Consider the following 27,051-nt stretch of genomic DNA (forward strand, 5'->3'; position numbering starts at 1 on the left):
CCCAAAAAAAACACAAGAGCAGAGTTTAATTATGTATTTCATTGATGGATCCAACCAGCCTTCAAGGTTGTGGTGGCAGAAGGTCTGTTCCGGCTACACAAGGACCAGCATCTGGACACTAAGACTAGGTCTGTAAGTTATCCTGAGGTCAAGGTAGCCCAGCTGGCATACTGCATTGGGTTTGCTCTGTGTTCTTCCTTCATACACACATAACCCTCCTAACGTTCAGCTACTCCATATTTTCCCACGAACAAGAAAGGGCTTGGTGTCCTCTGGCCTAATTTAATCTCTCTGTTCAACAGGCATGGAAGAAAAAACCCAAGTAGATAATGCAACTCATTCTTTTTTTTTTTTGTGTCACTCTTGAGACACCTTGAGATTCCTTTTAAAGGAGGTTACTGCTCCATAGGTAGATGCTTAGCAATTTCTGCATGTAATTCCCATTAAATTGGCTCAAGTTGTCTCAAAACAACTTGTAAAACATAACTAATCATTATGGTGAACCTTTGCCACCACATAACTGTTTCAAATGAAGATTAGGAATAGTGCTCTTGAAAACTGGAAATTTCAAGAAACACTAACAAAGACGTGACAAACATGCTGGGCCTGGGAGGAATTAATGTAGTTCCTTTTTTGGGTGCTAAACTGTTGATTCACACTAGCTCAAGGGCTGGCTTTTCACAACAAAACATGTGGATTGTATATGCTTAAGGAGAGAGATAATGAGGATTGTGAGACTGATCTGTACCAGGTGAGAGAAGCAGCTCACATTCAGGACAAGAAATTCGCAGAAGGCTCTTGACACTATGGAAAGCCATGAAGGATCCAAGGTGGCCATCTCTTAGGTAGTATGTTACAATGTCAGAGCAACTCATCCTGCTAGAAGAGCTCAGACAGAAGTTACACCATTCTGGTACACAGATGTTTTCCTTTTTGGACTGATCTTTTCAAGCAGCGATAACTGAGTGACATAGTTGACTGGACTGTTTTCTCTGGACAAAGTCCCATGTTTGTGTGTGAAGTTCAGGTATTCTTGATACTGCCAGTTGCACAGTTGTTTCTTCAGTTCACTTTGAACCTATATAAAAGGAATTTAAAAACAAAGAATCAGAGAATTAAGGCTTAGTGAGCATTGAAGGTAAAATATGCAAAAATGTCTGCCTGACTCCTGACTACTTAGCCCAGATGCACAAAGGCACCCAAATCAATCAGGATTAAGCCTTAATACATTTGTAGAACTTAAACTATATCCCTATTCACTTTTGAAAATAAATAGACTTAATTTCCAAAATTCAGAGGATGACAGGGAAGTTTTTGACTGCAGTTCCTTTGTTATATTGTTGTAGGTCTGCTTCATAAATATTTCTACCTTTTTGTGTAATTTCTGTTTTTCCTCATAGTGAACCTTCTGTGCCTCCTTGTTGTGACCTGCTATGTACAATAGGGGTCCTTCTCCAGGCTTTCAGTTTATCCAGATTGAAATCTTTCTTAAAGGTCCCTTACTGACTCTGAAAGACACCAAATCAACTTGAATACATATTACATTTGAGAGACATCTCAGGGATCCCCAAAAGCACAGGCAAAACTGATTTTTTTACCATCTGACACAACTAACAGGTAGGTTGAAGGAGGTCCATGGCCTGCTATTGACACTACTGGGACCAGGGTGAGAGGACAGTGGGAAAGTAGGTTCTGTTGATTCTACATAAAGCAGCTCCCACTCAAAGCTATAGCAGAGGGAGAGCATGTAGGTGCAAGAAACACCCAGTCCCTGCCACCATTCACATGAGCAGTCTGCTCCTGTGGATTGCTTGCTTGCTGTGCTCTTACCTTTGTTCACATACAGTTTCATCTCCATCTGGTTCTCCTGCAAGGGAGATGGCTCTCCTGAATGTCTACAAAGTAATTTATAAATGCCATCCTAAACTAAGAAGATATACCAAATGCTTCTAACAACATAGCTGTCATCTTCTGTGGCTGTCATTAGTACTGAAAATCTACGACAGTGTTATAGTTGTAGCACCATTAGCAAAAATCCACACCAAATTAAACACAGAAATAAACTGTTAAGTGAAACTATTAATTCTTACAGGAGATGTATGTATGGACAAATGTGTTTTAAGTACTTTGAACTTAGGAGTTCATCTAGTAATTCTGTTATCTAACCCTCTACTAGGTGAGGGCTCTACAGTAACGTACAGAAAGGAGGGTGGGACATGTAGAAGTACATCTTGGATATCAGGGCTCCCTGAAAGTCACTGGCAATATTTATCATTAAGGTGACCTCTACTCTGCCTTTATTCTCTCTGAACATGCCCTCTAGACCTTTCAAGACTAGTAAATAAAAGGGGGCTTCTTCCACCAACGCAGGACTCCGTACTATCCCAGCAAGCTCAAGGCCCTTCAACACTCCCATGTACCTTATTCCAAAAAACAGGACACACAATACCAGCCCTCAGTTTCATCCCATAGAGATACCACCCTGCTTGGCAGCAGCACAGTCTCTCACATTGTTGTAGATACTTAAAACTGAAGAAACACACAGAGAAAATATTAATTATTTTTTTATTATTGCAGGGAACCATAACAGATGCAGGAAGGATCCACTGCCAAGTTGTAATGAGTGGCCAATCTGCTCCAGAAGCAGTTATCCCTAAGCAGCATGGATGCAAGCCAAGCCATACCACTTAACTTTGGGGCCAGAGATCACTCTCTTCTTGTCCCTTTTTTAACACCTAGTAGATTTGTGTGTTGGGAGATACAACATGCAAGCTATTTAAAGGCTGTTGGCAAGGAGTCTATGCAGACAGAAGGCAGGTGGGAAGTAGAGCATTCTGTATTTACGGTTAGTCCCGAAGGCACTCTGTCAGAACCGCACTAGAATGACCATTATAAATTGTTTTCCCAAGTAACAAACATATTTTAGGCATCATTCATCCTTGGGTACAATTAATTTCATCTACATTTAGCCACGTCTATGAGAAGTGTCCACTCTAAGCTAGCAGGGAGGCTGTGGCACTGTTAGTGTGTCATTGTTCTCATCTAACCTACACAAGCTGGTGAAGGGTCTGGAGGGTCTGACCTACGAGGAACGACTGAGGGGGCTGGGGCTGTTTAGCCTGGAGAAGAGGAGGCTCAGCGGTGACGTTATTGCAGTCTACAACTACCTGAAGGGAGGTTGTAGTGAAGTGGGAGTCGGCCTCTTCTCCCAGGCAACTAGCGATAAGACAAGAGGACACAGCCTCAAGCTTCGCCAGGGGAGGTTCAGGTTGGACATTAGGAAGAATTTCTTTTCAGAAAGGGTCATTAGACATTGGAATGGGCTGCCCAGGGAGGTGGTGGAGTCACCATCTCTGGATGTGTTTAAGAAAAGACTGGACATGGCACTTAGTGCCATGATCTAGTTGACAGGGTGGTGTTAGGGCAACAGTTGGACTCAATGATCCCTGAGGTCTCTTCCAACCTGGTTGATTCTGTGATTCTGTAACCTACACACTTTTCTGAGGATGAGATGTATTTTTACATTTTCTCATGGCTTTTGTTTCATTGCTCTTTTGGGGAAAGTGCAAGCAAATTTAGTTAGTTTTTTAAAATTATAGGCTCTCTAAAATGTACTACAGGGAATTTATCCAAATTCTGACAATGTTACGAAAGCAGGAAAGGAAGAGTTTGCACAAAACTACTGAAAATGCACAAGCTGTACTGGGAAAGGGGAAGGGGAAAGGGAAAGGGAAAGGGAAAGGGAAAGGGAAAGGGAAAGGGAAAGGGGAAAGGGGAAAGGGGGAAGGGGAAGGGGAAGGGGAAGGGGAAGGGGAAGGGGAAGGGGAAGGGGAAGGGGAAGGGGAAGGGAAAGGGAAAGGGGAAGGGGAAGGGGAAGGGGAAGGGGAAGGGAAAGGGAAAGGGAAAGGGAAAGGGAAAGGGAAAGGGAAAGGGAAAGGGAAAGGGAAAGGGAAAGGGAAAGGGAAAGGGAAAGGGAAAGGGAAAGGGAAAGGGAAAGGGAAAGGGAAAGGGAAGAAACTCACTAGGAGAAAATGAACCTAAAGAAAGTAAGGAGTGTTACAAGCCGTCCATTGAGACATCATCGGGATAACTATCAGACATAAAGCAGAAAAAAATTCCTCTGACAGGAAAGTCACCAGTCATTGTAAAAGGTCATTGCTTCAAAGCTTAGTTTGTGCCCTTCTGTCAGAACTGTATGAATACAAATAAAGTCAACAAAGGTACCATGGGAAAAAAAAAAGATGTGGGTGTTTCATGGTTTCAGGAGCAGATCAAAGCACAGATGTGTTCTGGAAATAGGAAAAAAAATGAAAAACAAGAGAGGCCCATGAGTTTAAAAGGTTTTGATAATCTTATATACTTGCTACTCACCTCTGCGTTTGAGAAGCAATATAGAAGAGCGACAACAAAACCCTAGGACAAGGAGGGTAGGAAGAAGAAGGCAACCATCAGGATTTAAAGCATAGAATCAGATAAAGACATCAAGTTTCATTCAAAATTTGAGTACGACAGCAAAAATATGTATTTTCCAGTGTTCCATTGGAATTTAGGTGATATGGTACTATTTGTTGGGTTTTCATAACAGGATTAAATTCCTCAATAGAGTGGTGACACTATGTGTGTATTATTGCCCTTGTATGGAGACACCAAAGACTAACTTGCTGTTTACTGTATCCTACAAGCAAGTTCTTCCTCAGATAAGGTAGTAGGGACCTCTGTCTTGTTCTAGTCTATATTTACAGATATGAATATGCTGAGCGAGGACCTGTTCTTGTTTTACGTCTTTACTGCTAAACTATCTTCTTTCACTCACAAGATGATGGCTGTGTTCAAACAACCTATTGGGAAAGATCTTGGGTTCATATTCACCCAGAACTCCAGTCAGGTATTGTTTGGGGGAGTGTTAGTCAGCCAGGAGCAAAGCCATTTCACAGGCTGTGCTAACACAGGCAGACACCAGACAATGCTAGACTACATCTGTATTAGTAAACTGAACATGGCACAGCCCTGAATACTGGCCTTTGCTTCTCTATGTTGTTAAAATGTCAACATGGTCCATGACACAGCTTTGGCTTGGGATAGCAAGTATTTTCCCAAGCAGAGTCTGGTCATGATAGAGAGGTAAGCGTACAAGAGGGATCATTTTCAACACATATCAATGTGGACAAGCTGTTGTGGGGTACAGGGGAAAGGGGAAGGAAAAAGACCTCAGCTATTTATTACAATGTGTACCATACCCAGGCCCTGGCTCTCTCAAATCCAAGATATTTTTTTCTGAACGGTAGTAGAGCAAAATAAAAGAATGAAGAAGTATCAACATGATGGATTCATTACTGCTAAAGGGTAAGGGCAGAACAGGTTGTTACACATTATCCTTATTCTTTCAGTCCTCTTATGATCACCTTTATTATATGTGGAATTAGTTTCAATCAGTTCACCTTAATCCATAGACTGGTCTTCATGGTACTCAGTCATTGTTATTCAATAGAGGTAGATGTATTTTTTTTTGTATGATTATTAATATGAAGTCTGAGTTAGAACTCAAAACTAGTACAAGATTTCAAATAATAAAATAAGGCAACAAACATCAGAAAGAGCTTGCAAAGGAGTAAGATGGAATGTGTGTGTTGAATTTAGACACATTATTAACACCTGCTCTAATAACCAACCTAAAATGAAAAGCTCTTGTGACTGTAGTGTTTCAGCCCAAACCTCTTAGGACTGATACACATTTTGTCCAGCTTACCTGAAAAGAACCCAAGCCCAACTCAATATAAAGGCGAGCTTCCAGACCAGTGCTTTCTGGGAAAAATGCGAATACAATGTAGTGCACTCCAAAGAGGGGGATCAACAGTAACGTGGATTTAGCAAGTCTCCTGGCAAACCAAGAATTAAAGAACAATGCACTGTTAGAAATATGGAATTTGTGATAGCAATTATAGGTTGGAACAAATTTTAATACAGAGGGCAGCTCCACAATGGAGGCAACTACATCCAACAAAGTTATGGAAAGATTAATTCCCACCAGTCAACACCTGGTGAACAAAGATGAACAAATCAGCATGCAAATTTTCCAGATTGACCTTCAAGGGTTCTTCTCCCTGCTATACGTGCAAAAACAGGGGCACCAAACTAACTACTCTGATCTGGTCTCCTGAGACGAATGTCAATCACATGTAGGTATCCCCTGTATAAGTGTCTCAACTTCCAAAACTGTTAGTGGTGATCTAATCATCAGTGTCCATAGGACTTGATTCAGTTGCTTAAAAGGTGGTGTGAGAGCCATTGATGATGTCCTAGGGTATTCTGCTTGGCCTTCAGCTCACTCCAGAAAGGCACAGGTTTACACTAGGTCCTACTAAGTACCTAGTGGTACACTGAGATACCTACACATCTTAGGACGACTCAAATAGCTCACTAGAGTCCTCTGACTGCACTGATGCAATCCCCATTGATTGTGAAGGGAATTGTAACCAGGAAGGCCTAGATTCAGTTCCCAGAACATCAGCATCATGTTACTGCTAAGAATTTAAAGGCAATTATCTGCATCTTTCTCGAAGTGGCCATTTGTGTGGAAAGGACTGGAAGCAAGACGGATGCATTACCTGACATTTAGTGTTTACACTTTCAACCTGTGACCTGTTGGAGTTGTGATACTTCATCTTTTACTTTTCTCATTGTGCCTCCATCCACCCCAACCTCCTCCCCCTGAAGAGAAACGAAACTGTGATATTTGGAACAGAAAGGAATGTTTACATTGTTATTTCTTCTGGGAATTTCTCTTTCTATTAGTAAGGAGTAGAACATTTTGTGCTCCTGCCCATAAAACATCTCTTCCAGGAGCTAGAACATGTCAATATCAAGTGACCCAGAAATACTTACACAAAGTGGCTTGAATGGCTCCCTCCTCCCTCTGGAGATTTCAGTTTATGGACTAGAATTCTGATCACATTAATAAATATCATAAAGTTAATCTGAAAAGACAAGACAAAATCTGTAAATTTACCATGAATCAGGATATATCTTCAGCTGATACAAAGTAACTAAAAATCCCCAGTCACAGGAATTGCACTACTATAAACCAGTGCAGATCTGCTCTCAGATTAAATCAATAGCATTAGAAATAGTATTCATTTTTCCCACCAATATATAATTATACATAAATGTATGCTGAAAGTTATGTTGAATTAATATAGACCTACATATCTCAATATCATTTTATGTCTGATACTAACTCCTTGTACTTGTCAGCACCTTGCAGATCTTACATGGTCTAAATAGTCCTCCCTGTTCCTTTCATTGTTTATGACAGGCATTATAACAGATATATCCTTAAATGACATACTGTTTCCTCCCTAAATTTAGATGAAATACATATGTGCATAAGGGAGATGTTTTGTCCTAAGTTTACATCCTAAGAACTCATTTGAAAAATATACCAGATGAAATGATCTGTATGTATTTCGTGTATTAAACCAGCTTCATATTCTAAGAATCTTGCCAGTGTGGATTGCATTTCTTCAGAAATTACTACAGAAACAGACACAACTGTAGTATGTGGAATGGAGGTGTCAAGGTGATTCCACTATGTCCTAGCATGACTCTAGAAAATATAGGATTTACCCTTTCGGTTGTGATTTAGGGTGTTTTGGGAGGAAAAAAAAACAATAAAACCAGCAAAAACTACAACAAAATCACATGCTATACAATAATTTCCAGCTATTTGAAATTCAATGCCATAGCATGTTCTATTGCTTTCCTCACAGCTTACTGAAAGGAGACACTAACTTAGCTTTCACATTTCAAAAGATACTCAAAGCAAAATGAAAAAACGTACTAATACAGTTAGCACAATGGGGCCTTTGATGATCCATAGCACCACTCCATTTTCATCGTCATCCCAACACCTGAAACAGCAAACAAAACCAGTCATGTTATCTATCCTATGTGAGCTTTTCACAACACATGAAAGTATTTCTGTCACAGAATAGGAAAGTGATGGACACTAAGGTTTAAATCACTATTTAAAGGCCTCTGTCAGTACTGTGGCCTAACTAAAAGTTTCTGTGCAGCCCAGTCTGAAGGAAGTTTATTCAGTAAGAGGCAAAGGTTGAAGAACCAAAGTGAAGTCAATAAATGTACATTTATATTTGCAGACTTCTTTCCTGCTCTTCTGTTGAAAAAGTGACTGGTTTACAGGGTACAGATCAGAGACTAAAGTACAGTGCATCCACAAATGTAATGACTTTGGCATCATGAGGAAAGTAGGCAAGAAAAATCCAGACCCTAGTAAAGAAACCCTGAAGGGAGAGAGCAGAGTGGGGTTTTGGTCCTTGTTTTGAGGCTGTGCATGTATTTAACATCAAAACGAGTCCAGTTTTATCTCCCTCCAGTCAAGTGCCATAGATGCTAGTTTATATCATGTTCCCTCTTCCTGAAAGAAGAAGAAAGGAAAATAGGATGTGCCAGATGTGGTGGACCATAGAACTTACTGCTTCTACATCATTAATCTGAGTCCTGAGCAGGTAGGTGTAAAATAACATCTATCATCCATGTGAAATGACTTGAAGGCCTTCAGGACAGCTCTTAGTAAACAATCAGCTGCTTTATACCTTGCTCCCTTATTAAAAGATAAAAATTTAAAAAATAAAAGAAAAAAAGAATCAAATAATTGAATGGAAATGAAAGAAGAAACTACTTATCCGGACACAACAATGTGTTTTTTTGGGAAGTACTTATTTGAAGAGATTAGAGTTAGTAATTTTTAGCTGATTTTAAGCAGAAACAGTGATTTTCTTAAAATAAAATTATTTCAAGGCCTGGGCATTAGGAAACTAAATGGAATTTCAATCTTATGGTATTTCCAGTTTTTATTACTCCATCAAAATCAGAAGACTAAAAATTATTTTCTCACTTAACTGCGTACAGAGTTTAAAGGTTAGAGGCACAACTTTGGAACATTTTTTTTTTTCTGCTGTCTTTTTAATCTCTATTTTTTTCCTGTCAGCAAATCAAAATACAATACAAAATAGGATGTCCTTGATTTCCTTACGCAAGCTCTGACTTACCCGGTATTTTGTTGATGGATTCTCGTGAGGACCCAAGCAAACATCACACCAGTGGGAGCTCCTGGAAAAATCAACATGGAACACAACATAATTGTTTTGGATACCATGTCCCATGGAAACTTTACTGCATGAAGGTTCACAGTGCAGCAGATTGGATGCACCTTGAAGTTCAGAAAATGGGCCAGACAGTTTCAAATAACATTATGAAAGAACTTAACTTGCAATTCAAGAAAAGAAAAAAAAAAGGAGAAAAAAAAAAGGCAGGAGAATGAAATCAAAGCCATGGAGAATAGGGGATGCTGTGAAACTATGTTTTCAACAATAACAGCTAAGAATTACTTGAAGGTTTGGATATGAATTACAAGCACTTCTGAATCACTTATTTAGCTAGAGCTCCTTTATCTTGTGAATTGTGACCAGCATACAACTCTTTGTAGGTAGCTGGAAGAATCACATTTTGTCCTGAGGAGACATCAATTGATGAGCATTCCATGAAAGTTTAGCTAAATCCAGGAACTGGTGATTTCTAACCTCACTTTGTCACTGCTTATCCTTCTACATTTCTTTTTTTTTCTATTTCCGTTTTTTCCTTTTTTTTAAGCAGACCTATAAACTAGCAATTGCTTTTGCTCTCCTTCTGTGCAATTGAATTTCCAAAGACTAAGTGACTTTCAAAGCTGCCATAAAAGGGACTCTAATCTGAAGCAGGTGACATTTTCACTGATAAATCTAAAGAAATACAGGTAATATCTTTCTAAGTATCATTTGAGATCTGTAGGAAAGGCCCAGAAGTTGTCCTTCCTAATTTTAGACCTTTGTTCAAGGCCTTTAAGCTGGGACCATATTCAGTTCAAGTTGTCTTTTTAATTAACGAAGAGAAATACTTACATCCATATCAGCTGAGATCTGAGCGGCCCCTGAGGTGTCTCTCACTTTCCACTGATTATAGAAGGACATGAGGATTACTACATTATTAATTGAGGTGTTTCCTTTGTTATCTCAAGTTAGCTGTGATTAATCAAGGTCTAAGCATCTAGTTTCAGGCAATCATAATGCAATATCTCCAAATCAACATCCCCTCTATAAAATTCAGACTTCTAAAATTTAATTACATAAAAAAAGTCTGAGAATCTTAAGATGAAGGATAAATTCAGAAGAATTTGGATTTCACTCCTAAGCCAAAAACGTCAATGTGACAACTCAATTTGGGTGCCTCTATTTTAGAATAGCCAGGTGAGGTACAAGAATATCTGAGAGTCACAATGAACAATTCTCTGCAGTGAAAGAAATTTTATGTATTACTTGCACATATTCTGACAATCAGAGATTATTTTATTCTACTGTATAAACTCAAAAGATTCCTTAAAGCCAGAAGGTCTCTGAAAAAAGATAGAATTGTTTGATTCCTAGACCTGAACTCACATGATTTAAGATTAATCTAATTCTGCTTACTGAAAGCAAATTGTCAACTTAAAGCTAGTCACCCAAACTTCTTTATTCAGTGGAGGAAGCCAACATGTTTCCAGGCTGTTATCTAGCCACATTACTCATGTTCTTGAGGACCGGATTAATTACCACCACAGCATGTGTACCTCACTCAGAGAATCACAGAATCAATCAGGTTGGAAGAGACCTCTGGGGTCATCGAGTCCAACCATTGCCCTGACACTCTACTGACTGCAGGAGAAGCCTGGACAGAGAGTTTAGGTTAGATAGTTAATTTTTAAATTACTGTACTTGCATGAAATTAATTGCAATCATAATGATGAGTGTTGCAGTCTTTCAAGTAAACATATTGTAGTGCTTCTAGTAATCCATCTTATCCTCTCCTTCAAAGTTTTGAATCGTATAAATAACAAGATAAGAAGAAAGACAATATAATGGTATGGTTTTGATGTAGTAGTACTGGATGAATGGGCAACTTTCATCAGAGAGGTGGCACCTTTGATAAGCACCTTTTATCTCAGAACAAATATTTCATCTAGTTCTGAAAGTAAATAGAAATACTAAATAACACAAAGAGGAAAAGAGTACTAACCCCAGCCAGTAAATATGAACCACCATACATACTGCTTGTCCGAAACAAAGGTCAGCAAAAGCAGTGTTTGCAGGTATATCCCTTCTATAAGAAGCCAGAAAAAATTGGCTAAAATACTGAACTGGAAGAATGCCACTGCAGCCTTACAAGCAACCTGGAAATGCAGAGGAATAAAAAACCATTAAGTCTACTCCCCATTGTGTCTGGTTGCTCTACAAATACAGTCAAAATTCAATGTTACCACACAAGAATGAAGAAAATATTACAAGATTACAGTAGGTTTAGGATTCCATCATTTCAATTGACTTTACTTCAGGTTTTTTTAAAGGGAAACATTAGCCCTGTCTTATAGATGAAATTCTTTACTGATAGAAATTGTTACAGCTTCATTAGAGTCGACAGACCTGTACCTCATATATCAGAACTGAATGTAGCCATAGCACTTGGACTTTGGGTTCGAGTACTGTTTTTTGCTTTAAGATTTCTGTTCTAGCAAACTAAAGAGAAATGGGTTTAAGAAATCTCCATGTTCTCTTCAGATAAAGAATTAAATGTTAAATCAAGGATAAGGGAGAGGGGAAGTTTAGTACCGTTGACATTAGGCAGTGGTCCATAGTTTCATCTGCAAACAAAACAGCATCTTTGGTGAAAACAGCAATTGCTCTCAGGATAAAGGAGACAAACAGGTGCATGTGGATGTAATTCCGTGTACAGTGGAATTTTCTGACATGGAAAGAGAAAATAAAAGTGTACAGTGGAATTTTCTGACATGGAAAGAGAAAATAAAAATTGTTCTTCAAGAGACATTTCTCACAGTCTCATCAAAATTCAAACAGGAATACAGGGGTGACTGCAGACACCTTCCAAAGCAAATAAATGATATGTCACTATTTGAGAGGGATCTAGACATAAGGGAACAGAGCAGTTACTATCTGTTTAAGCTAATAAAACTGCTAGCATAATTGTTCTTGAATCACCACACATTTAAAGAGATGCCAGAGGCAGAGAGTAACTCTGAGACTTCTGGGCTGTATTACAATAGTGCCTTTTAATTATTCTAAATAGTATTTTTGTTGAACAAGTTTGCAACAGGCTCTTCAGTCTCTTTCTGGCCAGAGGAGAAGAGAGTATTGAATGGATGTCAGTCACATGTTGTGGGATGGCTGGCAGAGAAGTAGTTACCTTACCCTAAACTGCATTAGTCTTATGAGGAGTGGCTGAGGGAACTGGGAGTGTTTAGTCTGGAGAAAAGAAGGCTGAGGGGAGACCTTATCACTCTCTACCACTACCTGAAAGGAGGTTGCAGTGAGGTGGGTGTCAGTCTCTTCTCGCAAGTAACAAGTGATATGACGAGAGCAAATGGCCTCAAGTTGTGCCAGGGGAGGTTTAGATTGGAGATCAGGGAAAATTTCTTCCTCAAAAGGGTTATCAAACATTGGAACAGGCTGCCTAGGGAAGTGGTTGAGTCACCATCCCTGGAGTATTTAAAAGACATATAAATGTGGCACCTGGGGACATAGTTTAGTGGTGGACTTGGCAGTGTTAGGTTTACAGCTGGACTCGATCTTAAAGGTCTTTTCCAACCTAGATGATTCTATGATTCTATTTCCCTAGATTACCCTGTCCACAGTTTTACCTTGAGCTGAAGGAATCTCCTTCAAGGTTTGGGCATATCAGCCTCGTACTCCTGGGTCCCTCTATAAGTGATATGACCTTTGAAACTGCCAGACCACTCCAGTTAGGAAGCTGCTTCTGTGCTCTGCACTCCTGTCTGCAGAGTAAGCTTAAGGCTTTTGTCCAAGTGCATTGAAACCAATCACAACCAGGATCCATTTCCTGATATCCAACATCATCAAACACAACATTTAAATTTCTTTAGATCTCTTTCGCAGAATCACAGAATGGTTAGGATTGGAAGGGACCCCTGGAGATCATCTAGTCCAATCCCCTGCCAAAACAGGTTACCCTAGAGCATGTTGCACAGGGTCATGTCCAGGTGGGTCTTGAGTATCTCCAGAGAAGGAGACTCCAAAATCTCCCTGGGGTTCCAGTGCTGTCACCCTCAAAGTAAAGAAATTTCTCCTCATTTTCAGATGGAACTTCCCATGTTTCAGTTTGTGTCCATTGCCCCTTGTCCTGTCAGTGGGCACCACTGAGAAGAGTCTGGCCCCATCCTCTTGACACCAGCCCCTAAGGTATTTGTAAGCATTGATAAGATCCCCCCCTCAGTCTTCTCTTCTCCAGGCTGAACAGATGCAGTTCCCTAAGCCTCTCCTCATAAGAGAGATGCTCCAGTCCTCTCATCATCTTTGTAGCCCTTCACTGTACTCTCTCCAATAGTTCCTGGTCTTTCTTCAACTGGGGAGGCCAGAACTGCACACAGTTACTCCAGGTGTGGCCTCACTAGGGCAGTGTAGAGAGGGAGAAGAACCTCCTTTGACCTGCTGGCCACACTCTTCCTAAAGCACCCCAGGATACCATTGGCCTTCCTGGCCACAAGGGCACATTGTTGGCTCATGGTGAACTTGTTTTCCACCAGAACTCCCAGGTCCTTCTTCGCAGAGCTGCTTTCCAGCAAGTCAGCCCCCAGCCTGTACTGGTGCATGGGGTTATTCCTCCCTAGGTGCAGGACCCCACACTTGCCTTTGTTGAACTCTCTACCCAGCTCTATAACCTGTCCAGGTCTTACTGAATGGCAACACAGCCTTTTGGTGTATCAAGCAATTCTATAGCTCCCAAGTATGGAAGCAATGGTCTTTCACAGAGGGAATGGACAGTTTAGAGTTACTGCCTGGTTCAGGGGCATGAGACACTCAGTTTCTGCAGAGTACGTCCTGCTATGCACTGGAGGAATAGCTACCTTATGTTAATAGTGATAACAGGTCGGAGCATTTCCACTGTGTGGTGTCATTAAAGAGACTAAGATAGACTGCCCAGCCAGCTTTATTGTTTTAACACCTGCAGGGAAATGCTACAACATGAATAGAGAAGGACCCACTGCCATCAACAGTGTTAAGTCTCAGAAGTATTTGAAAATAATAATAATAAAATCCCACTAAACAAAAACACAGAGGGTTTGAGAAGAATCAAGATGAGGCTGTCTTAAGAGATCCTGAAAAAGAGGCCTTTTTTTTACCTGAAGGCAGCAAAGACAATTAGAGCTGTAACGAGTGAAGTCACTGATGCTGCATAGCCAGCAGTGTAGACACGCCAAAATGCAGAATAATATGATTTCTGTGAGAAAAAGAGAACAGAGACCAGTGCTGGTGGTTACGCAACATGCATGCTGGTGTGCTTATCTCACTAAGATACAGTTTCCCTTATTAGTCAGGCCCATCACCTTTGCGTTGTTTTACATGCTTGAGATCTGCTTCAGGTTTTTCCCTCCATCACTAACGCACCTTTTTTCTTTTAAATCATACTTAGCCTTATACATGAGAGAGGTTTCACAGCCCATAAAATCATCTGCAATAGTGATTCCTTTGAGCATGTTCAATGGGAGAATGTTAACTTTGTTAAGCGACTACATTTTCTCTACTACACAGAGAGTCTGGGGCACTGAAACCTGCTGATGGGTGATTTGTGAGTCTGTTATTTGACACATGAGCCAGATTCGATAAGTATTGGTTTTCATAAACAGCTATAGCTAAAATAGAAATAAAACTTTCATTTTGCAGGTGAGGAAACTGAAACACTGTGAAACAGTCATATTGTATTATGGAGGTAAGAAAGTTAAAGCCAAGAAAATAACTTCACACTCTTTAATTCTTTGGACAAACAGTTAATTCAGTTGCCACATACTGTAACACTGTAAATTCTTTACAGCTCATTTGTTTGTTTTGCATTTAAACATCCTATGTCCTAACAAAAAATGAAGCATGTTTATGTTGCTCTGGCTATGTAGATTTTATTCTGATGCACTACAAGATCACCTAATTATTTAAAATCCCAAGAAACTAAATTCTCTGAATACAGGCAAATTCCTCCTTGCAAATGCAATGGACACTTTGTTCTCTAATTGATCCAAACTCTGTTTATCCAGAAGGCAACAATTCTAGGCTGAAACAACCGATTAACTATTTTAAGTAGATCCATAAATAAATCACGCAACCCTGACAACCTAAGACTCATCCTGGTGTTTCTGAAATAGTCCTAATCTTTTATACAGCATTTTCAAAACACAGGTGAAAATTTCAAATTAGGTTCTTCACTTGAACAATCGAGTACTTTGATGCATTTTATCTGTTTTTGCAGGGTAACTTCCAGAAGTTTTTTAAGCATTTATCTTTCCAGCTTCCCCACAGTGTAAAGAAGTACAAATATTCTCAGTTTACAGGTGGGGAATTGAACTCCAGATATCTATACTGCCTGTTACAGCTGTGCTTGAGTTTCTAAGTTCATGGAGCCAAAAGGCTGATGCCAATTGTATCTACACTTCCTAAAGATTCTGCTACCTGAACTAGTACTTCTGGGCTTGAGCTTGCATGCCTAGAGAACCAAATGGTTTACTCCAGATAACACCCAGAATATTAGTGATGACAACACTCTTCACCTTTCTGTGTCTTGCTTTGGCCTATGACAAATAACTTTTTTCCACTGTTGAGTCATGATGCACACTCACAACGAGCTATATGAGTTAGTCTCTTCTTTCATAAATTGGAGGGAGTCCATTGCTTCTATCAAAATAGCACAATAGGAGGAAGAGGCAGTGATGTACCTCATCTTGCGTTTGTGCAGGATGTATGAGCCTTGTCCAATACAGGCTGGAGATGAGGAGATGGAGACACCTCTATTCTCTCTTGTTGGAACTGTCCCATTTAGCAAAGGTCAGAACTCAAAGGCAGAGGCAGCGAGCACAACTCTCTCAATCAACAACCTTCAGCCACAAGACACAGTTCACCACTGAGGCACCACCACCACCAGTGAAGCGTGAGGCATACCTATCCTGGGGCCAAGTACGTTGTTGAGGAACATGGAAATTTAGGTCATATGAAGATGTGGGTGAAAAAGTAATGCTGTTGGAGCCTAATTGAGTACCAATAATGATCATCAGATAGGAAAAATAGAGGTTCACTTCCTGTTCCACTTAACACATAAGATAAAGTGCGGAAATACTCAATGGCATCCAAGAGGTCCTTCCTAAAGATATGCGCTGACCACCATTCCATAACACCAAGTTATGGAATCTTTCTCTCTTACTCAGAAGAAATCTGGAAAAAAGTCAACAGGAGGGATCCAAAGGAATTTTCCCTTAAAAAATTTCCCCCTGGACAGCTTGGTAGGGCTTCCCTGGGAGATGGGTGCATGATAAGGATTCAAATCACCTCTGTCAGAGAACCAAAGCCTTTGTTAGGCAGAACAAGTGAAGTAATCTTGAGTCTAGACAATTGGATGCAGAGGAAAGTGCTACCTGTTACTCCCACACTTTTTATTAAACCTAATCTGTTAAACAGGATCTAAATATACCTAAAAGGTTTGAGCTTAGCACTGAAGACAGGTAATTACTGGGTTCTGACAAGGCTCAAATGTGTGGGAGCATCCAACTACTTAGAACACTCAGGAGAGGACGCTCTGGAGTTGTCCACAAACAGGGGATAAAAAACTCACCTGATCCTCAGGTCCTTTACTGGAACCTTCATCAAATCCACAGGCAACGGTGTATGGTGGGAATGGTTCTGACCAATATGCCTCCTGTGTACAGTTTCTCTGAAGGAAGCCTTTAATGGTAAAATATATCAGAAAATTAATTATAAAGGGGGGTGTTCTTTAAATTTTGACGAGAAACAACAACTTTGTATTCCCACTTTGATTCTTAAATTAGGTGCTTACAGGTCTAGTCATGTTCAGCTAGATTAGCTATAGAGTTATAATATTCTATATATCTACCATTTGAAAAGTTGAGACAGATGTTCCCATTCATTTCAAGATGCAGTGGAACTTCTACATTTCATACAGGAAATTCCTTCTGCAAATTCAGTCTTTACACAGAGGAGATCAAATCACAGAATCACAGAATCACAGAATCAATCAGGTTGGAAGAGACCTCTGGGATCATCGAGTCCAACTGTTGCCCTGACACCACCATGTCAACTAGACCATGGCACTAAGTGCCATGTCCAGTCTTTTTTTTTTTTTTTTTTATGTAGTTTATCCTGCATTTACAGCATAATTTGTGCTTGTGGACAAAGCCCTGGGCCACCTGATCTAGCTTTGTAGTTAGATAAAATTTGTTAACTTTGTCCTGCTCTGACTGGAGGATTGGAATAGATGACCTCAAGAGGTCCTTTCTAACATTAATTATTCCATGACCTTATAAATCAGTGATTCTATGACATACTTATACTCCTTTATAACGTCAGCAATGTAGTGCAATTACCCATATTTTTGAGACCAGCGGAGACACTAGACAATTCAGTACAGCATAACACAAAACAAAGGAGTTCCAAACATTGACCATAATCCAAGATGTGTATCTGGATAACTAGTGTATGTCAACTGACATAAGACAGCATTGTGAATCAGCAAAATTTGCAAGTTACAGAATCTTTACCCATTAGAATTTATTTAAAAAATATGTAGGGATAAAAAGAATAGGAAATAAGTCTTGCCATGGATATTGGTGATTTCTTCGAAAAATCTTGGACAGGGAACTTTAACCACTTCCCCAAAAGTGGCTCTGGGCCAGCAGGTTAGACCATCCCAATCTCTGGCGCATCCTGAAAAAAAAGTGCCTCTAAATAAACACAGAGAACATCACACAGTTGATCCTCCATAATGAGGTTGTCTGTGGCTTTCCCACTAATTCACATGCTTGAAGAAGAGCCACAACAGCACATGCAGCTCTGCAAATTAAGGATTGTATTGTTTTCCTCTTCTCCTTGAATGCATCATTGCTCACATATACACTTGACATTCCAGCTGGACCTTTCCCCACCTTATCTCATGAGAGAATGTACCTGAAATTCAAGCAGACACGGTCTGAAAGTCAAATCAACTGGAGCTCTTTCTATTGTCAAAACAAAAGTCACTAAAATCAAAATGTTGAATAATTATTAGCACTTGAGATTTCTCATTACAGGTTTCAGAGTCTAACTGAACAACATCAGAGTTAAAAATTCAGCCTTAGCCTCTTGATTCCATGCTTAAAGTCTACCAATTTCATAAGACACAAAGGAAATAATAAAAGAGCTGAAGTCCTGGTCTTTGGCAATCCATAGGATTTTTACAGATATTAGTTTCATCCTAAACTAGAAGAACATCTCTGAGCATCATAGAAAATTAACATCATCAGGAGTCGGTCTGACTGGTTAGCATTCATGAGGTTCCCCAAACCAGAGCTGATGACGCAGGGCATGCTACTAGCTATGAGTCTAGTAAAAAGGGTTTTCAGAAGTTATAGTTAATCACAGCTTTGTCACAGATGCATCACATTGAGACTCAAGCTGTGGTCAGGTGGTGTCTGTTGGCAAGGGGGTGTGGGTGCAGAACAGAAAAGTTATCAGCTTGTAAAGGTGCCTGAACCAATAAAAAAAGCACCATGCTGTAACTGAAACTAATTTCTAGATAGTCATAAGGTGGACATAAAGTAGTGCATGAGTTTCATTTGTGAGGTGTTATTTTCTTTCACTGATTCTTTTCTGTTTCCTCTGTGACTGATGACAAGGCAAATATAAAATTGTCAAGAGGTGAAATGTGGAAGCAATATTACTTGCCTGTAGCTGAGCAAGTTACTCTCTGGCTTCCGAAAGGATAGTCCTGAGAATCTCCCACAGCATTATCCTCACATCACCCTTGGGAGGATGAAATTCCTGGTATCCCCAATTTGCCAGATGGGAAAATAGAAGCCTTGATTCATTATCTCTCATTTTAATTGTCTAAAATATGTTAGCTAATCTTAGCTATGTTCCCTCTGTAATCAGTAGAAAGAGATAGGGACTTCCAGTGCGTGATTCATCCCATGTATTGGCGGCTCCTTTCTGAGGATAGGATGAGTCACTTGCTGCGACTAGTTAGGTCTCTCTGATGATTAGAGCCTAAACTAGGCTGCTAATTTTCAAATTAATAAAGCCAGCTAATATGAGTCCCACTTAGACATGCAGTGACCCACACACTTAAATTTAGGGACTTAAAGGGTCCCTTTTAGAGGGCCTATACCTTTGAGGAGCTGGGTCTAAAAATCTATCGTATTTGGCAATGTGAGGTTAAAAATGAGAAACAGGTGACCTTATGTAGGAGTGGAACCAGTATGTTTTAAGTCTTAGATGTGGTTTCATTTCCAGTCACTTCCACAGTTTATATCAGAGAAACTGCTGAGTGCAGAGGCAGCAAGAACATTTACATGACAAGGTTTTCAAGAGACTAGTGATTGTCCAAGTCACCTGAGACTCCATCAAGACAACTGCAGTAGGAATTGTATCAAGTAATGTTGGCATCACAGATACTTAAGTCTTTTTCAGTAAGCCAGAGCTCACTCTTTTTTAGACAGTTGAGAAAAACAAACGTTTTTTGAGCTTGATTCGATTGACCTATTTTACACACCTACTTCAAGACGAGGGGAATTGCACCCTGGACACTACTGATGACACTGCTTTGTAGAACAAGAATAAAGTGGAACTACATTAAACTAAAAAGTCTGCAACATAGACTAATTCCAGCTCAGATTTTCTGTGAGTGCCAAGAAGTAGCTCTGTACAAATTGTGATCTTTCAGTTTGTCTCATGTGCAATTCCTGAAAACTGAAATGTAAGCCAGGGACTTTTACCAATCTTAGTCTAGTTTTAAAATACCCTAGATAAAATATTCGGGATTAATTGTTTTTCCAGGTCTAATGTTTCATTTTAAACTATATTGAGAAAGGCTGTAGATACCAGAACAGATTTTCATTAATGCTTTTCCATCTCTAGGGCATAAAAGGTGGAAAGGGGAGCTTTGAGAAGATCAGAGTTGACAACGTTCAAGATTTTTAAACAGTTCAACAGACATTTGAGTGGTTTTTATTTCTTTGAGTAGCCTTTGCTACAAAGAGGATTCCCAAATCATGTAATTATATTTCTGGTAAAGAGAAAAATACTTGGAATGTCATAATGTACTTTTCAAATAGAAAATGCATGTAATAACTCATTATGGAAAATGCTTGATTTTTGCCAGGATTTTTTTTGGGGGGTGTTACTGGGTGTTCCAAGTGCAAAATGTGTTTAGGAAGTGTTCTGGACTTGATTAAAGAGGAGGAAAAATGCAACTAAAATAGAGTAGGCAAGTACAAGAAGGATACTAGACATTAGAAAGGCAGCAGAAAAATAAATAAGAAGAGAAAGGAAATAACACAGGGGTAAGTATCTAAATTTTGGTAGGTTGCTAAAGGCAGACTTCCAGGTGGTTGCAATACTTCTGTTCATACCAAGTGCATGAGGCATCTTTGTCTCATAACTCCTCTGCAGAAAATGAACAGCTGATAATTCATGCTAACTGAAAAATTTCACTGAGGTGGATTAATACTTTTCTAAGCAAAACTGGCCAGAAAAAATGTGACTGAACTTTTGAAAGAGCTTAAACATTTTGAAATTTCACTTTGAAACAATTCAAAACAGGTCTCCACAATGCCAAAACCCCAGCAAAGAGAACACCCTACACAGTATTTTAAACATATTTTACAGGCTCTCTGAATTGTTCATTTTAATTTTCAAAATGTATATTTGAGCATATAATAGATTTCAAAACACCACCACAATAAACCTTTTCAAACAAACAACAAACCAAGGAACCTCCAAAAATGTAGAAATAGAATATTTTGAAGAAGTTGGGATTATTTTTCCTCTTGTTTATTGACAAAAGTAATTTTCACCAGATTGTAATGATTCTTCACACAACATAAATTCAGCATGTTTTTTGGTGTCTTCTCTGGAAGCTTCTTCGGAGTTTTGAATATAAGTGAAGGACATACCAAATACTTTAGCAGCATAGGACATTCCAAGTAGGGTTTTCCTGCCCTAACTAAGCATCTAAACTTGTCAGAGCCTGAACTAATCATCTTAGTCTCGTTCTGTAGTTAGTAAAAAGAAATACGACTCCAGAGAATGATTAATCTCATCCTAAAGTAAGCATCTACACCAGAGACTATGAAACATGTTCTAGGGACACCCATCTTTCTCCATTTACTTTAAGGGAATCTAAGAAGACTAGGATTGACTTAGGTATTGAGCTTTTAGAGATGTCTAAAATCAGATGATGTAAAGCCCCAGCCTACAGAAGGAGAAGCACTTCAAGCTGTTAAGAAACCAAATAAAAATAGGAATCAAATCTTGATTCAGGAGAACAAATGGTGCCTTCACATTGTGCCCCTGAAGTAATACAAGAGGTATTCATACCAGAGCTTGACAATCAGGACCATTACCTTTAAGATCAGGTGAAACAGTTTCATTCTTTTCTAAGCAGAGGGTCTCTTCTTTCACCACCTGCTGGAATATCTTGCATTCTGGATGGATTCCCTCAGCCTTGGTGAGAGAAAGACCAAACAAACCAAGAAGTTCTGTGATTATCAGAATGAGAAGAGCCAGGTTTCTTTCCAGTTTGTACCTAATGGTTGATACTTTTGGGGTCTAAGAATGTGAAAACTCCAGCTGAAGATTTTTCTACAAATAGGACATGTAAATGGCAAAAGGACAGACAAAGAGAAAAAGAGGCTGTGATTTCATACATTTATCAATTTATATACACGCCTGGATATGCATACTCATATGGATTCTTCCATGTATAATAATAGTCGAGCTCATGTAGCACCACTTCTCCAATCTGGACATTTAAACCACCTCTTCTTAACAACTATGTTTTTCACAAAACTTAAATGGATTTCACAATTTTCAGATCTCCACCTCTTTCTCAACTGGACAAAGTTGGATGAATCCATCAGCTGTGGAACAGTCACACTGAGTCCCTCAAACATACATGCAGTCTGGCCATATACATGTTTCTTCCCCGTAAAACAAAAATAAATAAATTTATTTAAATATACATGTTGGGTTTTGGGGGTTTTTTAGTTAATTATTTTGGATGTTCAGAACTATCTATTGGCAAAATATTCCTATGTTGATTCTTGGGAGCTCCCAAGAATCAAGTTTTCTTTACTGGAGTAATTAGCCCTAAGTGTGACAATAAAGTCTTCATTACTCTTCAGGAGGATGTGCTTACTCTGCTTTGACGCTGATACTAATAGAATGGGCTCCTGGTCTTCTTCGGGATCTTGAGATTACAGTGCTATACACATCACTCTACTGAAAGAGCACATTGTAAGCTCTTCCCTTCAAAATGCAGTTGGTATAATTATAAAAATAGAAGCAATAAATAGGAGCAGAACTTTTATGCCCATTTGGGCTTAAATAAGAAATACTGAAGCCCAAGAATTTACAGAAAGTAGGAAAATGGTAGTATTGGCTACAGTTTAATCTGATTATGAAATTCTATCAACATATTATCTGAGGATGCTACACACTCCTTAGAGAGAGGCACTATTTCCATTTTACCAGATGAAGAAATGAGAAAAAAATTGATGACTTGTTTTGGGAGCTTAAGCGATGATATTTATCTCACAGGTTAAGATACCTACATTTAAACAGCTAAATGGATTTCTGGGTTGAATAGGGTCTAGATTCATCTTCTTAAGTACAGATACTTCGCGTCATTTAGGAGCTGCCATGTATTTTGCTTGGCCTCCATCTCCCACTCCAGAACGTTTCGTGTCCCCTGTAGTCCTGCATTATATCTGCTGTGATTGTGAAGATGTTCTTAATACCCTAGAACATCCCAAAATGATTGCCTCTGGAGAGGCAATTAAATTCTGAGAAAGTATCTACAATGTCAGTGCCTACATGTGACCCTGTTGTCTGAGCTTCTTTTGCAGGCTATGGAAATTTAAAGGATATCTCATTCACCCAGGAATAGCTAGTGTCGTTTGGGATGCTATGGGGTATCTCAGTCCTCTTGTGTACATTCTGTGTTAATTTTGCCAGCCCCATGTAGAAGACTCAAGCTTATTGTTTGATGTCTCAAATAATTCTACACATCCATGTTTAGATAACTGAATTAAACCTAGAGTCAATTGAGTCAATAGAGTCAACAAAGTCAAGAGTCTAGAAAGCAACTGGACTGTATTCAGACAACTGAATACTGTATCAAAGCCTCCTTTGGGATATTTGAATCTTCAAGGCAGGGGGTCTGACACAGAATACAGCAGAGGGTTTGCTCCTTTGCAGGCTATGCTATCCAAGGGAAAGTCAGAGGCTCAAGGCATAGTAATTTTAATGGAAAGATGTATTGAAGGCTTTCTGAGACATTTCTGAGGAAGACTGTATGCCATTCTAAACCTCTAACGACTTTGAAAACACAGTACAGATGAAAACATCACTGCTATATTGTGTTTTCAGTCTCAGGAAGTTGATTTACTGGCCTTCAGAATGTTTTCAGTGGGAAGTGCAACCAGGACTTCTTTTAGTCTCCACAGAAACTTTACTGGAAGTCACGTAGACTATTACATCTCAGCAATAATATCTGCCTAGGGGAAAAAAAAAAGAACACAATTTTATCTTTGAAATCCTTTAAAAAATCTGCCTACATTTGGGTTTGAAAGTAGCATAGACAGACTGCTTTTAATTATGAGGCCCTAGAGATGGTTCATACATCCTAATATTAGAACAGAAAAAGGATTAAGGACACTGTGTGAAAAGAAAGTTAAGACTTGGCTTTTTTCATGTATTATGTTCCTCCAGTGGGTAATTTGAAATACATTTTATAAATCAGCATGAGTGACTCTTAAAATAGTGTTTCTTGCTGTTCAACTATAGTAAGAATTTTGAAACGCAATTTTTCAGGTATTAATAGGTTCCCTGCTCATCACTTTATCTTTTAACATACATTTCACTTTGCATTCAGCCTACATAACAAATGAATGATTTGAGTGGTAGTAACAAAAAGATTGCTACATAAATCGCTCACTATTTCAGTTTATGAAAATGGATTCAGCTGGACAGGAAAGAAGTAATTTCTTCACTTTATGGAATTTCTGGACTCTGTTACTGCTGAGAAACTTTGTATTTGGAATGTTCGTGGGCTTGATGTTTAAAAGTCATGACAACTTGACGTGATGCTATACAACTTACCATCTATACTGAGTCCTCTGGCAAAAGGCTTGAATGCAATGGCCAGTCATAACCCAAAATGAAATCAAAACCATGAAAGGAGATTTTAAATGCCTTTGAGAAAAAAGCACTTGGGAGAGATGGGTTAACTTAACTCCATCCTCATGCCAGAGGTGCCGAGAGTGGTGGAAACAGACACATAATTAGCTATGAGAAGTTTCAGAGCAGGAAGGGTTACCTTTCTTCAAAGGCCAACTTAAGCAACACATGAAGCAGATGCAGGTGGAACATAAATGAGGGACTAAGCAGCTGAGCTCTCCCAAATGGTACATTGAACACTGAATAGGTGTGCCAGCCTGCCTGCTGCTTGAAGTAGGCTGCATGTCCTTTTTTTTTCCTCCCCTTTGGTAAATCTACACCTGTTCAACCAGACCTTCAGTCACCATAGTTCAGCAGAGCTGCACTGAAATCAGTGGAGTGCCATTCATTTACAGTGGCTGGGGAAGCCCATATCCTCCCTGCAGGGAAGTTGTACTGCCTTAGTTTTACACATGACAGAGGAACTGTCATAACAGATCAGATCCCTAGTTCATGTACTCCAGACTCCTGCCTCTGAAAGCACTGATGAATCACCAGAAAACATGATTTTACAATTTATTCTGGAAATCCTGACCTACTGCTGGTGATACTCACCAATGGTAAGATTGTAATCAACCCCACTACCACCAATAGCTAAGCAATTAATCAACATGCTCACATTTTATTTGCTTCTGGATTACTGGATTTGGGGTGGGGGTGACTATAGCCACCAGAGCCTTGAGTTTTTGTTATAGACCCGTACATAGGTTAAATATTACTGACATTTCAGGGTTTGAAAATCAACATCAACTGCAATTGCAGATGTAACCTACAGATCATCCCGTAAGAAGCAAAAAGGAGGCTGGTGTTGTTAATTTATAATCTTGTAGCCTTACTGGAAGTAATCCCACTGTTACAAAAAGAAAGAAAAGAAAAAAAGAAAAAATGACACATATACAAGAAATTGAGAACAGTGATGATGCTTCGATTTGTTGGTTTTCCTCAGGCTTTAAGAAAAAGAAAGACATCAAACCATTTTGCAGTTAAAGAAAAGCCTTCTGGGTAGAACATTACTTGTGATTTGTTGGATATGGCTTACTTATTTTTTGTTATTTATCTCACAGTGCCTTGAGAGAAAAGTGCATGTTGTTGGTCTGATCTGCCTACAATAGTTAGGTGATTGGACTTTCTGGAAAGCAGGGGCTCTGCATTTGTTGTAGGGACTTAGTGCAATTTGGGAGGCATCTGCTCTAATGACCGAGCTCTTGCAGGAAAAGAGTAGCCCCTCTTCACCTTAGAAAAGGACAACTCAGGAAGCAAAACAAAACCGAGATTTCTGAGGCAGGGGTGTCCAATCTGACACAGTTTTTCCTGCCACAGTAATAAGCATAAGAAGCTGATTTAAAATGCTATTTCCTGGATCAAAATTTCCTGGTAACTAGGCAGTAATCTGGCATGATCCTTACCGAAAATCATGGTGGGCTGCCTTCACCTCAAGGCACAGAAAAAATTGGGGCTTCTCACAGTGTTGTAGACAGCACTCAAGGAATGGGTTTTTGCACTGCTGAGCATCACAACACGAAGACCTTTTTGCTGGCTTGAACATTAGTGACCAGCCAATATTCACAGGGGTGTCTTAACTCTTAAGTCCTGACCACTGGAACAATCTTGCCTGGAACAAAACAGTCACATAGTGAACAGTAAAATGTTACCTGTGACAGGCGTGGCCATGCTAAAAGCCTGAAACAGTTTAGAGAGCCAGATTCTGGGCTTGTGCTTACTTCTGGACTTCCTATTCTTGGCCTCTGTGAGGTTATTGCATTAAAACCTTAAGTGGTATACTCACTGATAGTAAGTATAACTTTGTTTTGTATTTCCTCTGTTACATGATGGTTTATTTATTTGCTGAAATTTGAACAGAAAAGACAATCTAATGGCATTTTGGGCTTTGATTTGTTCATATTGGACAACATCAGACTTAGCAAGCACTGGGAAGAGAGTTTTTCTAGCAACATCCTCACGCCATACTTAGTGCAACTTAGTTAAAAGCAATATTTCCTAAGAGCCCATTCAAAGATGGTGCCCCTAGGCTGTCGTGGTGGTAGAAAAACTGTAATTTAGATATCACATTTAAGACAGATCTTCACTCATTAAGAAGTCCATTAGCACACTTGGGGAAAAGTAGGGACATTTTCTATGCTCTCTGAAAACGAGGGAAGTGCTTCAAAGCTGGGCACTGAATATATTAGTCAATTTTGAAAAAGCAGTTCAATGGGATCAAAGAGCCAGAAATAAATTGGTAACATTTACTCTTCTTGAAAATTAATCAAAAATCGAAAAAGTGGCTGAATTCATTGTCAAGATGGGAAGGTTTCAAGAGCTTGAAGGGTCTTTCCAGTGATCCGGTTTAGTTTCCAGTGCAGTGCAATCCTAAAACCTCACGAACAGGTTTTGCGTCAAGAGCATAAATCATTTACTAAGAATATTCATCACTGTTCTTTTTGCCTCTCTCTCTACAGCTTGCATTCATGTCTCAGATCTCATCTCAGATCTCCTCTGAAATCATCTCTGTACTCCCTGTTCTCCCTGTCTGTTCTTCCCCTGTTCAGTTTTTCTGATACGACTCTGATGCCTGAATATTTTAGCTTTCCCTTATACAAAACCAGAGTTGTCTGCCATTCATGACACACACTGACTCCCAGTTTGGAGGATTAAAACTCACTCGGTATTTTAGGGTACA

At 39.4% G+C, this 27,051-nt stretch overlaps 1 protein-coding gene across 1 annotated transcript in view; it reads right to left on the reverse strand.

Annotated features, from left to right (window-relative positions):
- Nucleotides 1-889: 889 nt before the first annotated feature.
- The window catches only part of LOC137665937 (vasoactive intestinal polypeptide receptor 1-like), a 30,511-nt gene continuing 4,349 nt past the window's right edge, over nt 890-27,051 (reverse strand). The window contains exons 2-13 of the mRNA XM_068405445.1: nt 21,497-21,596; nt 17,715-17,822; nt 16,714-16,823; nt 14,243-14,340; nt 11,697-11,829; nt 11,107-11,260; nt 9,069-9,129; nt 7,838-7,907; nt 6,883-6,974; nt 5,747-5,876; nt 4,372-4,413; nt 890-1,078 (exon numbers count right to left, since the gene is read on the reverse strand). Coding sequence (XP_068261546.1) covers nt 890-1,078; nt 4,372-4,413; nt 5,747-5,876; nt 6,883-6,974; nt 7,838-7,907; nt 9,069-9,129; nt 11,107-11,260; nt 11,697-11,829; nt 14,243-14,340; nt 16,714-16,823; nt 17,715-17,822; nt 21,497-21,596 — 1,287 coding nt within the window. The remainder of the gene's footprint in view (nt 1,079-4,371; nt 4,414-5,746; nt 5,877-6,882; nt 6,975-7,837; nt 7,908-9,068; nt 9,130-11,106; nt 11,261-11,696; nt 11,830-14,242; nt 14,341-16,713; nt 16,824-17,714; nt 17,823-21,496; nt 21,597-27,051) is intronic.

This window comes from Nyctibius grandis, chromosome 7 (assembly GCF_013368605.1).
Source record: "Nyctibius grandis isolate bNycGra1 chromosome 7, bNycGra1.pri, whole genome shotgun sequence".
In the NCBI taxonomy this organism is placed as follows: domain Eukaryota; kingdom Metazoa; phylum Chordata; class Aves; order Nyctibiiformes; family Nyctibiidae; genus Nyctibius; species Nyctibius grandis.